At 37.1% G+C, this 12685-nt stretch overlaps 1 protein-coding gene across 1 annotated transcript in view; it reads right to left on the bottom strand.

Moving 5' to 3' along the window:
• ASZ1 (ankyrin repeat, SAM and basic leucine zipper domain containing 1) overlaps positions 1 to 9794 on the bottom strand; it is a 56496-nt gene extending 46702 nt beyond the window's left edge. Inside the window, exons 1-4 of the mRNA XM_004741907.3 lie at positions 9657 to 9794; positions 9144 to 9243; positions 6863 to 6985; positions 4030 to 4141 (exon numbers count right to left, since the gene is read on the bottom strand). Of these exons, the coding sequence (XP_004741964.2) occupies positions 4030 to 4141; positions 6863 to 6985; positions 9144 to 9243; positions 9657 to 9761 (440 nt within the window). The 5' untranslated portion in view covers positions 9762 to 9794. The remainder of the gene's footprint in view (positions 1 to 4029; positions 4142 to 6862; positions 6986 to 9143; positions 9244 to 9656) is intronic.
• Positions 9795 to 12685: the final 2891 nt, after the last annotated feature.

The following is a 12685-nucleotide window of genomic DNA, read 5'->3' on the forward strand; positions in this document are numbered from 1 at the left end:
GGTCCATTTATACACAGATTTTTTTCAATAAATACAGTATAGTACAGGGGCACCTGGGTGGCTCAGTCTGTTAAGCGTCCAACTCGTGATTTCAGCTTAGATCATGATCTCAGGATTGTGGGACCCAGCTTCATCCTGGGTTCTATGCTCAGCACCGTGTCTGCTGGAGAGTCTTTCCCTCCCTCTCTGTGTATCCCTCCCCCATACATATTCTCTTTCTCTCTCTCTCAATAAATAAATAAAATCTTAAAAAAAATAGTCTAGTACTATAGTTTTTCTTTCTCCTGACTTTCTTGACATTTTCTTTTTTCTAGATTACTTCACTGTAAGAATACAGTATATAATACACATAACATACAAAATATGTATTAATTGGCTATTTATGCTATTGGTAAGGTTTCTGCCTTACCAATAGCATAGAAGTCATTACGTTTTAGGGGAATCAAAAGTTATATGCAGATTTTTACCTTACAGGGGGTTGGTGCTCCTAACCTCTGCATTGTTCAAGGGTCAACTGCATGTTTGCCATATAAGAAGTTCTAATTTAGAGCTTGAAAATGTCTTCAGGGAACAAAGAGCTATAAAAAGTGACAGTGCTGGTAGACCCAGGTGGCATAGTCAGCTGAGTGTCCTACTCTTAGTTTCAGCTCAGGTTGAGATCTCAGAGTCCTGGGATCAAGACCTGTGACCAGCACCACACCCAGCTTGGAGTCCACTTAGGATTCTCCCTCCCCTCTCCCTCTGTGCACTCACGCATGCACGCACACGCTTGCTCTCTCAAATAAGCCTTTAAAAATGTGACACTGCTGGTTTTAAAAAGAATCAAACTGACATTATGAACTCAACTGATGAGTTTAACAATAAATTAAAAGCAATAAATTAGAAGTGAGATTCAGTGACTGAGATGGCCGACTGAAAACTATTATCCAGAATGTGACACAGTGAAACAAAGAGATGGGGGAAAAAAGAGAGAGATGAGGTCTAACAGATACAATCAGAGACTCAGAAAGAGGAAAGAACACAGGAGAGGTAATATTTGAAGAGATAATGAATGAGATATTTTTAGAACTGAGGCATTAATCCAAAATTTAGAAAATGTTTGTCATAATGATGCTTGATGTAGGTGATAAAGACACCTTAATGATACCACCTTAAAGAGATGGATTTTTTTTCCACTGGCCATTTTCAAGATGAAACAGAAGAAATGTCAGAGATGCTGGAAGAAACTAAGAAAATTTGTCGAAAAACATTGACACCTAGAAATCAAATGGTAGATTTTATTTTTTTAAATATTTTATTTATTTATTTGAGATAGAGAGAGACACACACAGCAAGAGAGCACAAGCAGAAGGAGCAGCAGAGGGAGAGAGAGAAGCAGGCTCCCTGCTGAGCAAGGAGCCCAACTTGGGGCTTGATCCCAGGACCCCAGAATCATAACCTGAGTTGAAGGCAGATGCTTTGCCAACTGAGCCACCCAGGTACCCCCGTATCAGTAGATTCTAAAGTCTACTTACATAAAATATTAGAAAGCAACATAAAATTTTAAAGCATCTGAGAGTTGCTTTTTCAAATAATCTTTAAAACATTTGAATATTATTATATGTTCACCATAATAATGAACCAGAATGGCTAGAGTGGTAGAAGAAAAGTGGAATAAAAGCATTTAGTGATAGCAACCTTCAGGACACTTATGTAAACATGTTTGCTGCTTTAGCAAAACAAACAGCAACAAATGTCAAACATGATTTCCCAAAAAAACAACTCAGTAGGTAAAACAAAGAAGCAGACAGTCACAGGTGTCTGAAGAACAGATATAAGCTGCTGGTCGCTATTTAGCTTAACTCAGATCTCAGGCCAGAAAAGTGAGCAATGCTCAAAAAGACTGCAAACTTCAGGTGCCTGGCACAAGTTTATGGTAGAAAAATACACTAAATTATACACTGAAAATGGTTAAAATGTCAAGTTTTATGTTACATATACTTTAATACCATAAATTTTTTTAAAAAAGAAAAGAGGGGAGAGAAAAAGGATTCAAACTAAAATTCCCAGTCTTCTAACAGGTTTTGATTTTTGTTGTTGCTAATGAATTATCTATGAAATTCCCACCAAGTCTTACTGCACACTCCCTAGGTCCTGAAATTTTTTTCCTTTTTACATTGACACCAGGCTATCCTCATCTATCCAGTAATGCTATCCTTCTTATAAAATTTGCAGCCTAAAAGAACTATTTCCCATGAGTTACTCTTTTCAGCTCTATCAAGATGTTCATTTTCTATAAGAAAACACAGTTCAATTATTATACTACTTTATGCTTTGAGCTTAAAAAGAGCTGAATAGTTTTTCAGATATTTCTCACATTTGTTATTTAGGTAGAGATTGCTGTAAAATTCTCTTTATTTTAGTTGAGCACATATCATTTCAAATTTTGTATTCTTTCAGATTCATCAGCTTTTCTAGAGTTTTCAGCTTTGAAATTATGTGGCTGCCTTATAGCTTTAGCTTGAGATGCTAACCTTATATTATTTTAATTCAAATGAATTAAGTTTTTTTTTCCCCAAGTATACGCTGTATATTTAGAAGATATCTTTTAGTTCTTATGGAAGCAGAATAGTCTAGAACCTATGACAATGGCTTGCTTGACTTTTTTTCAGTGTGCTTACAACACAAGTAATTGGAAAGGTAAAGATTTTGCTTTCTGTAATACAGTACAGAAGCAATTAAAGAAAAAAAAAAAGAGTACCCGCAAAAAGCAATTTTCCATTGAACCCAGAATGGCAAATCTTATCATAAGCCACTTCTGAAGGTAAACATCAAAATTATAGTATCCATTGAGGCTTAATTCAGCTAGATGTCTTGGAGTTCCCAATTCCAAGTACAGCCAAATCCAAAAGTTAGATACCTAACTATGGATTATACCATATGTGATAGAATAAAAGTTCCTGTGAATTGATTTGCTAAAAATTTGCAGGTAGTCTTTCCAGATCTTTAAAAAAATCCATTTGTTAAATACTGATTATCCACTCTGTAAGTCTTTACTTTTCTCACACTAGTTTCTCAACCCGGGCACTATGATATTTGGGATGGGTACTTCTTTGTTTTGCGAGGCTGTCCTAAGGACTGTGGATGTTTAGCAACATCCCTGGCCTCCACCCATTAAGCCAGTAGTGTACTCTAAACCAGCAGAATCTCCCAGGTGTGACAATCAAAAATGTTTCCAGATGTTACTTGAAATTTGGGAGACAAAACAGACACCTGCTGTCTAGCTAGCTGTCATAGAAATTAAACTAAAATTACGAGGAAAAAACCTTCTAAAATATAGTTATTTCTATATATCAGGCATTAGAGCATTATTATTTTAATGAATTATGAATAATAACTCTATTCATACTAGACATATTTCAGTTGGATAGCCTATTTCCTACTCTATTAGTTTTGAAGGTTAAATAAAATAGAAAGAGATTAAATAAAACAGAAGACAGAGCCAGATTAAGAAGTCAGTAACAGAAATTTTAAGCTGATTCATTTTTTAAATTACTGACATTTCAACAGACCCAACATTGTCTATGCATCTAGACACTATTATCTATATGATATAACATAATTGGAAAAGTCTTAGGAAAATGAAAACCTTTCAATGTATTATTTTGGAATTCTTAGTATTTGTGTAGATTGTTTAGCAGGTAAGTATTATACAAAGAGAACACTAAGAGGTTTTACTATTATATCTTAATCATTCTTTTGAGTGTATGATTCTTAAGAAATGATAGTTTGTCTTCCTTTCCCTCTCATTTCAAATTAGAACATTCCTCTAAAAATTAAAAGCTGAGAAACTACTTTTGTGATATGCCCTTCCTTTGATACTCTTATAAAGTTCGAACCATAACCTTATGACCTATTTTCATTCTTCAGCTATATAGCCAAGTAAACACATTGTTTATGATTTTTTAAAAAATCATGGTATCAAATGTTTAATGGGTTGATAATCAAAGAAAAATATCCATCATTTTTCATAGATAATAAGGTTCTTACCTACAAGCAACATTTGGATCAGCATTTCTTGAAAGCAGTAGTTCTACACACTTTAAGATCTGTTCCTCTGAGCCACGTGCAGAACATGCAGTTATCAAAATAGTCTGCTTATCTGTAGTGAAAAGTGAGGAAACCACCCACACATTAAGAAGTGAAGCTGACTTCTTTTTTCATTCAAAAGATTCTAAATATTTACTGTACTCTCAAAATTTTATATCCTATTCCTAAATCTTTTACTCTTGGTAGATACATTTGTCTTCCTTCACCAAAAAATGAGATTAGGGATGAACTGCCTGAATCTCCAAAATGTATCTATATATTCAAAATATGTTTATATATCTATAATTCATTTCTTAATTTTCCTTCTTTGTTCCCCTTCCTTATTTTTTTTAAGATTTTATTTATTTATTTGACAGAGAGAGAGACAGCGAGAGCAGGAACACAAGCAGGGTGAGTGGGAGAGGGAGAAGCAGTCTTCCCTCTGAGCAGGGAGCCTGATGTGGGGCTCGATCCCAGGACCCTGGGATCATGACCTGAGACCAACACAGACGCTTAGTGACTGAGCCACTCAGGCAACCCTCCCTCTCCTTTAAGAAAATAGGAAAGTGGTAAGAACATGAATGCTGTGTAGAGATACTGCCTGGAGTTAAATAGCCTTTGGTTGATTAAAATTTGCTTTGATGAACTTGTGGTTGAAAAATAACTGATGAATGTCTGGGTGGCTCAGTCAGTTAAGCATCTGCCTTAGGCTCAGGTCATGATCCCAGGGCCCTGGGACAGAGCCCCGCATTGGACTCCCTGCTCAGTGGGGAGCTTGCTTCTCCCTCTCCTGCACCCCTGCTTGTGCTCTCTCTCTAAGATACATAAAACTTTAAAAAAAAAAAGGAAATTAAAAAAAGAAAAACAATAATTGATATTCTCTAATTTCACTTCTTTATTTCTCATTCATTTTACATCTCAGTGAAATTTTGGTTTTTATCCAAACCATCCTACTGAAAATGACCTAACTGCCACATCTACTGGTTTCTTTTTGGTCCTTTCCTACTGGGTCTCTCTGAGCTCACCCTGTTTCCTAAAAACTTCTCCCCGTGGTCCCTATGGCACCAGAAGAAACCACAGATTAAAAAAAATAAAAACACTTTTCAGGTAATAATTGGGGAATTCAAAGTAGGTCATGGCAGCTATGGTTTACATCAGTGATTTAATAATAATCAAGTATAAAGATTCTAATCCCAGTTCTGCTACTGATAAACTGACTCCAGTGATACCTTAATATCTCAGTAGATCTAGTTTATAGATAGGAAGCTGCCCTCTTTACCTAATGAGGCTAATGTTGAATACGTAAAAGAATTTATGTCAACATGCTGAGAACAATATAAACTGTTTTATAATTGTAAGTATTCCTCTGATTACAAAAATCAGAGAAAGAAAACTTCATTTTTTAAAAGTTTTTACTTCAATTCCAGCTAGTTAACATACAGTGCTATATTAGTTTCAGTTGTACAATATAGTGATTTAATACTTCCATACAATACTCGGTGCTCATCACAAGTGCACTCCTTAATCCCCTTCCCCTATTTCACCCATCCCCATATCCATCTTTCCTCTGGTAACCATCAATTTGTTCTCTATAGTTAAGCAAACTATTAATTTTTTTGAGAATATTATATACTTTCAGAAATCCTAAGTCCAGTTTTCATTGGGTAATATTTTAAAATGACATAATAATAAGAAAAACCTATCACAGAAGCAGATTAAACATAAAACTATTGGTAAGATGGGAAGTTATACAATATACATAGATGAAAAAACAGACTAGAAATATTTTTACAAACATCTAATGTAGGTATAAAGTAAATGTAAAAATTACTTCCAAAGTGAAATCAATATATGAATTATCAAATGAATTTAACTGCCTATTGGAAACACATTAAAAATAAGTAAGCAATAATTCAATATAATAATTAAGTGGGATTTGCACATATACTCTTGTTTTTTTTAAAGCATCCAAAACAATATGGAGTAGAAATTATCTAATAACAAAGAAACAAATGGATTTAATAAGCTATCTTTGAAACAACCTTAAGTGATATAATTCAGAGTTGAGTTTTAAATTCTAAAGACTGATTTTCAAGTAATTTTTGACAAAATTATTAGCTTTTTGTTTTCTCTCAATGCATTTTTTTCCTTTAAAAAATAACCAAACCCTCTAGCATAGAAATTAAAGGTATATAAAAACATAAGCAGTTATTAAGATAATATAAATGGAATCTACCTTCTTGGAAAGAGAATTTTTCCAAAAGAGAGACTATGGTTTTTAATTTGATTTTGTATCTTAATTACATAATATAACTAATAGGAAGATTTGTTTTTTAAACGGCTTTAGTTTTTTTCATTTTGCACAATAGCTGCTTGGGAATCAAGGAAATCACAGTAAACATAATCAGCTGGGCTAACTCAACATCTTACTTTTTTTTTTTTAAGGACAAAGATTTATTTTATTTTATTTATTTATTTTTATTTTTTTTAAAGATTTTATTTATTTATTTGACAGACAGAGATTACAAGTAGGCAGAGAGGCAGGCAGAGAGAGAGAGAGGGAAGCAGGCTCCCTGCTGAGCAGAGAGCCCAATGCGGGACTCGATCCCAGGACCCTGAGATCATGACCTGAGCAGAAGGCAGCGGCTTAAACCACTGAGCCACCCAGGCACCCAGGACAAAGATTTATTTTAAAGGGAACATATAAACCCCCAAACAGATTATAATTAGGCTTCTAAACAGAGATACCTACAAAGTAAATACTCACATATTTTAAATGTTTAAAACACCTTACCTTTATCAAAACTTGCATTAGCACCTCTGTCCAAAAGGACCCGAACCAGCTCTACATTGGAAACACTAGCAGCATACATAAGAGGAGTCCATCCATACCGAAAGCTGGACTCTACACTAATTCCTGTAAAGCAAAATTCAAGTTTTTAACAGCCTCTCCCACCAAAACAAAAATTACTGTCAATTTCATATGCTTAAAATACCGTGGATAGTAACATATACCACGTCATTTATAACAAAAAGGAATTTCTTGGTAATAATGGCCTAGGTTTAAAAGGGTCCACACAGTAAATGACTGTAGCTCAAAAACATTCAAAGTACACTATATGGTTTGGGGGTACATATATACATACCTAATAAAAATAGAAGGACATGCATAGGAATGATAAATACCAAGTACAGCAGAGTGGTATCTCCAGGGGTAAGGAGAGAAGCTGCTCTACCTTCTAGAATATCTGAAATATTTAGTAATTTAAAGAAAACTGAACATATTAACAGAAAGACTGGAGACATCCTTGAACTGTTAGAAGTGACCGACTCAAAGGGAACTTTCTTTTTTTTTATCAAACTTCTCAACTGGTGCAGAAATATGTATCAAAACCAAGAATAACTTTGGAAAGCAAAAATAAGATATTTTTTTAAAGTGTGAAATAATGACATCTGGAAGTAACCTAGGAAATGCTAAATTAAGTTACCTGTTGAAGTAAGACTTCAGGGATACTGAGGGAGAAAGTGGGAACAAAGGTATCTTTCTACTTCAGCTATATATTTATTATTGGCCTTTGAAAATGAATTTTTAAAATGTTTGTAATTAAAACATTTTTAAAGGCCTGACTAAATATCTTCTTTACCAGTAGGTCTTTTCAAGTCCTAATCTGTCAGGAAATTCATCATTTCACTGCACTTAGTCCTACTACAAACTCATGCCCCATGGTAAATTCTCTTTTCTAAAACAAATTTCTAACTATTCTATCCCATCCAGCACTATGCACACTCCTGCATGTGTTCATATTAGGTATTAAGCCTGTTTCAATTACTCAAATTTTATTTCATTTCATTCTTCAATTAAACTCAAGTTCCATTGTCCACAAAGTCACACAGAACCTTCTTTTTTGTTACAACAGCTAGTATTTACATAATGTCTGTATGTTTTAGATCTTTATGTATTCTTTCATTTTAATACACCCCCCAAACCTTTTGATATTATGCATCCCTATTTTAAAAAGGAGGAAATTAAAGTGTAGGAAGGTTTGTTAACTTGGGTCAAGATTACAGAGCCATCAGATGGCAGGGTTAGTAATCAAACCCAGAACTGTACTGTCTCCAAAATGATTCCTTTTTGCACTAAACCATGCAATGTCTCTAGCATAAAAGAAAAACATTTTGCTATATACAATTTCATTTAACTATTCTGTGTGAATGTTTTTGATTTACACATAGATAGTAAATGCCTGTTACGCCTTTGGATAATTTCAATCATTATCAACAACACACACTCCTACATCACATAATTCAAAAAAATTAATATTTAATTTGATCACAGAAAAATGTTACAGGACCCTGGAAAGAATTATGACATTTTACAAAAAGAAAATGATGCTCTGGAAGTTTAATGGCTTTCCCAAGAAACTACAATGAATAGGCAATAAAGCTGGAACAGATATCCACATATTGTGATTCCTACCTCAGGCCCCATTACACAGACACCTAGTACAAGGAAAAAACATAGCCAAAATATACATAACTAGAAACAATTCTGGAGAAATGTAATAATATTATAGACAGCAAATGCTGAGAAAAATGTGTAAGAATTACTGGAGTGGGGTAGGATTCATCAGAACAGGCTTCTTTTTTTTTTTTTTAAGATTTTATTTATTTATTTGACAGACAGAGATCACAAGTAGGCAGAGAGAGAGGCAGAGAGAGAGGAGGAAGCAGGCTCCCCGCTGAGCAGAGAGCCCGATGTGGGGCTCGATCCCAGGACCCTGGAATCCTGAGGTGAGCCAAAGGCAGAGGCTTTAACCCACTAAGCCACCCAGGCGCCCGGAATAGGCTTCTTGAAGGAGGTAGAACTGATGGAAGCAATAGGGTGGCATTCCAAATTTGAGAGTAGAAGAACAAAGTAAGGCAAAGAGAACTCAGAAGCAAGTAAGGTATATAGAATACTTGCTACATGAACATCCATTGTGCTTTCACTAGAAAAGCAACCCAAACCCTTTAAAATAAGGGACCCTCAGAAATGTAGACAACTGTGTTAGGTTGAAACTATTTTTATCTCTCACCAGAATCTAGAAGCTCCTGGACCAATGAAATATCTCCTGTGGTCAATGCTTTTTTAAATGTTTCATTCTTTTCTTCAGGGAGCAATGGCCCTTTTAATTTCTAAAAAAGAAGAAAGTTAAAAAAAACCAAAAACCTGTTATACATATTTTCATTTCCACTCCATCAGAAAACAATGATTGATTTCAGGTCCATCATCTCTTTGGGGGGGATGTGGGGGGAGTGCCACATACAAATCTCATAAGGAATTCATGTCTAAAATTATCTTCAAAGGGAATGGACAATGCTATGGGTCCAAACCCAAGTGAAGCGCTACATCCACGACCTAAAGAAGCACATTTGGTGGGGAAAGCACAGTAGGAAACAGAAAAACGCAGGGTTTGTTGGGAGTCTAGAAGCCTGTATTTCCACTAGGGAAACACAGGAAAGCAAGAAGTCTCACGAGGTCAGGCCAGGGGGTTGCTGATGCAGGTGCGGTCAAAAAACAAAACAAAACAAAAGGCCTCCTGGGCTACCTGAACCGCCCGGTCGAGATAACCAATCTCCCAGCCGTCATCCTCGCTCTCGCTACTCTCGCCTCCACCGGCCACTGCCAGCCCGCGTAGCGTACACGTCGCCATGCCCGCCAACCACTCTCTAATAAAACAGCACCGCCCACTCCCCTGGCGCCTGCGCACTGGAGGAGCACGCACGTTGCGCGGGAAGGAACGTGTGCGACGGCCGAGGCCTTGGGACCTGAGGCGCAGGCGCGTGGGCATGCGTAATAGACCTCACCTACCCTCCCTGTGGTATAGGGCAGTGCAACCCTGAGTAACATGGTAGGGTTCTTAGAACTGAAGCCGCTGGAAGGCTTTGGGCGCCATGCTTCTGGTGAGTGCTTCCGGTTCTTTTCAGGGACTTACTCATTCTTTTTAGTTTTTTTTTTGTTGAAGTTTTTGCTCTTCAAGGAATGCCGCACTTTCTTGGAGCATAATGGGTATTAAAATGCCAAGTAAGACTAGGCTTTCTCCTCAACTCCTTCATCTGCTCCCTCGGAAAGCCTGTCAAACATGCGACCCCTGGGTAAGGGGCAACTCACAGATAGGAGCGCTATCCTTGCATTCAAAAAGCGGTCGAATGGGAGCTGACAAAGGAGCCAGCAGAAAATACCATCCCAAAGGAAGAATTCTTCCTTTAATTTTCATGTGACCTCACATCTCAGCATAGATCTGGAAACTTAAAATCATCAAAACACTTTCCCAGCTAGACACTATAGATGCCCTAAAGGAAAAAGCCAGTCAGCAAAGGGGGAGTTGGGGAGAGAGTGGATCAAAGTGCTAGGAAGAAGACATCATTTAAACATTCAGAGAGCAAGTAAAGAATACAAGCAACTCCAGGTGAAAGCCGCCCGACCTCAAACTGGCTTTTCTGCATCTAACTTCTGGATGAAACGGTAACACATTAATTATCTTTGCCACAGAAAAGTAGATCCATCAAGGAATAATGCACATTCGTGTCCCTCGAGATCATTGTTTTAAAAATTTTTATTTGACAGAGAGAGAAAGAGAAAAAGAGGGAGCACAAGCAGAGGGAGCAGTAGGCAGAGGGAGAAGCGGGTCCGAGTGGATCAGGGAACCCCATGCGGGCTCCATCCCAGGACCCCGGGATCATGATCTGAGCCACCCAGCGTCAAACCGCCCCCCCATCCCGCGCCCAAGATGATTTAGAAGGACAAGAGAGGTACACCATTCTTTGAAAGTTTTGTAGTACTTTTTTCTATTTTCTCCTTAGAGAACCTCCAGTGTAAGATTTTGAAATTATTTCCTTCAGATAATTTCACAAGTAAGTATTTTAAATAGCTTGGTTATTTTCAGCCCCACCTTGTGTTTTCTAAGTGCATTCCTTTAATAAACGTTATGAATCGTTGTGTACAACCAGGCACAATTAGGTTTGGGGAGGCAACATCAAAGATAAAACAAGCTGCCTCAAGGAGCTCACATTTTAACCAGGAAAGACAATAAGCAAGTAAATTAATAAATAAGGTTATTGCAAATTAGAGTTGCCACAAAGGAGATAAATGTGCTGGGTTTCTGGAATCACACCACTTAAGTTTTCCATCCAAACCAATTACTGCCATCAGCTGTGTGCCCTCTAGCAATTTAGCCTCTTCTGTTTCACTTTTCTAATCTGTAAAATGTACCTGCCATATAGCATTGTTTGAATAAAGTAAAGTAATGGGCTTGGCATAAGGTTAGTCTCGATGTAAGACGTAAATAAATTTTAGCTACTACTATTATTGTTACTATTTTAGATGAAGTAGTTAGATCTGAGTAGAATTCTGAATGACAAGGAGCCAGCCATAAAAAGTGAGAAAGCAGAGCTTTCCTGGCAGAGGAAATGGCTAGTACCAAGGCTTGAAGGCAGGAAAAAGTTTGCACCCAGGCCTGAGACTAAGGTGGACAGGTCAGACTTCTTTAAGCTGGTGGCGTCAAAAGCAACCATACTGTTTTGCATCATAAGCAAAATTTAAGGAAGCACTTCCTTCAGGAAGGACCTTCCAATTCTTTATTTTGTATCGAGGCACCTTTCTTACTTCATCTTCATCGTTGCGCTCGCCCCTTAGACCAGAAAGGAGGTGTGAGGTTGGACCATCATGAAGGAAGGGGTGTGTATCGAGAGGACCTTATGAAATTTAAGTAATTAGTTTGGATTTTACTTTTTAAGAACAGTATAACATTAAATATTTTTCAGCTAGCGGCACCTGGGTTGCTCAGTGGGTTAAGCCTCTGCCTTCGGCTCAGGTCATGATCTCAGGGTCCTGGGACTGAGCCCCACATCAGGTTTTCTGCTCAGCAGAGAGCCTGCTTTCCCCTTTGTCTCTGCCTACTTCTCTCTCTCTCTCTCTGTCAAATAAATAAATAAAATCTTAAAAAAAAATATTCTTCAACTAATGAAAGACATTTTGGGGTGTGTGTGTGTGTGTGTGTGTGTATTTGAAGACACACTATTTGAAGACACACTCTTTGGTAAAGAAGGTTTTTAGTCTGAGCATTTGACTAATTAGTGGTACCATTTACTAAGATAGAGGAAGGCCAGAGGATAAACTTGAAGATGAAATGAGCATCTCAAAATTAACATATTCAAAATGAAATACTGAAGTGTAGCTGTCACGTCGGTAGTTAGATGTTCAAGTATGGAGCTCAGGAGAAAGACTGGTCTTAGAGATAAATTTGGGAATTATACCCATATTGTTACTGTGTATACATATTGATTACAAATAATAATCAATATACATGTTGTTTATTAAAAGCAATATTTTTTGGGGCGCCTGGGTGGCTCAGTGGATTAAGCCGCTGCCTTCGGCTCAGGTCATGATCTCAGGGTCCTGGGATCGAGTCCCGCATCGGGCTCTCTGCTCAGCAGGGAGCCTGCTTCCTCCTCTCTCTCTCTCTGGCTGCCTCTCTGTCTACTTGTGATTTCTCTCTGTCAAATAAATAAATCTTTAAAAAAAAAAAGCAATATTTTTTTGTAAACATACATTCTTTAGATAGAGTGTGTTTCCTTT

This window comes from Mustela putorius, unplaced genomic scaffold (genome assembly GCF_011764305.1).
Source record: "Mustela putorius furo isolate JIRA1106 unplaced genomic scaffold, ASM1176430v1.1 tig00003845_pilon_pilon_pilon, whole genome shotgun sequence".
NCBI classification, from domain to species: Eukaryota; Metazoa; Chordata; class Mammalia; order Carnivora; family Mustelidae; genus Mustela; species Mustela putorius.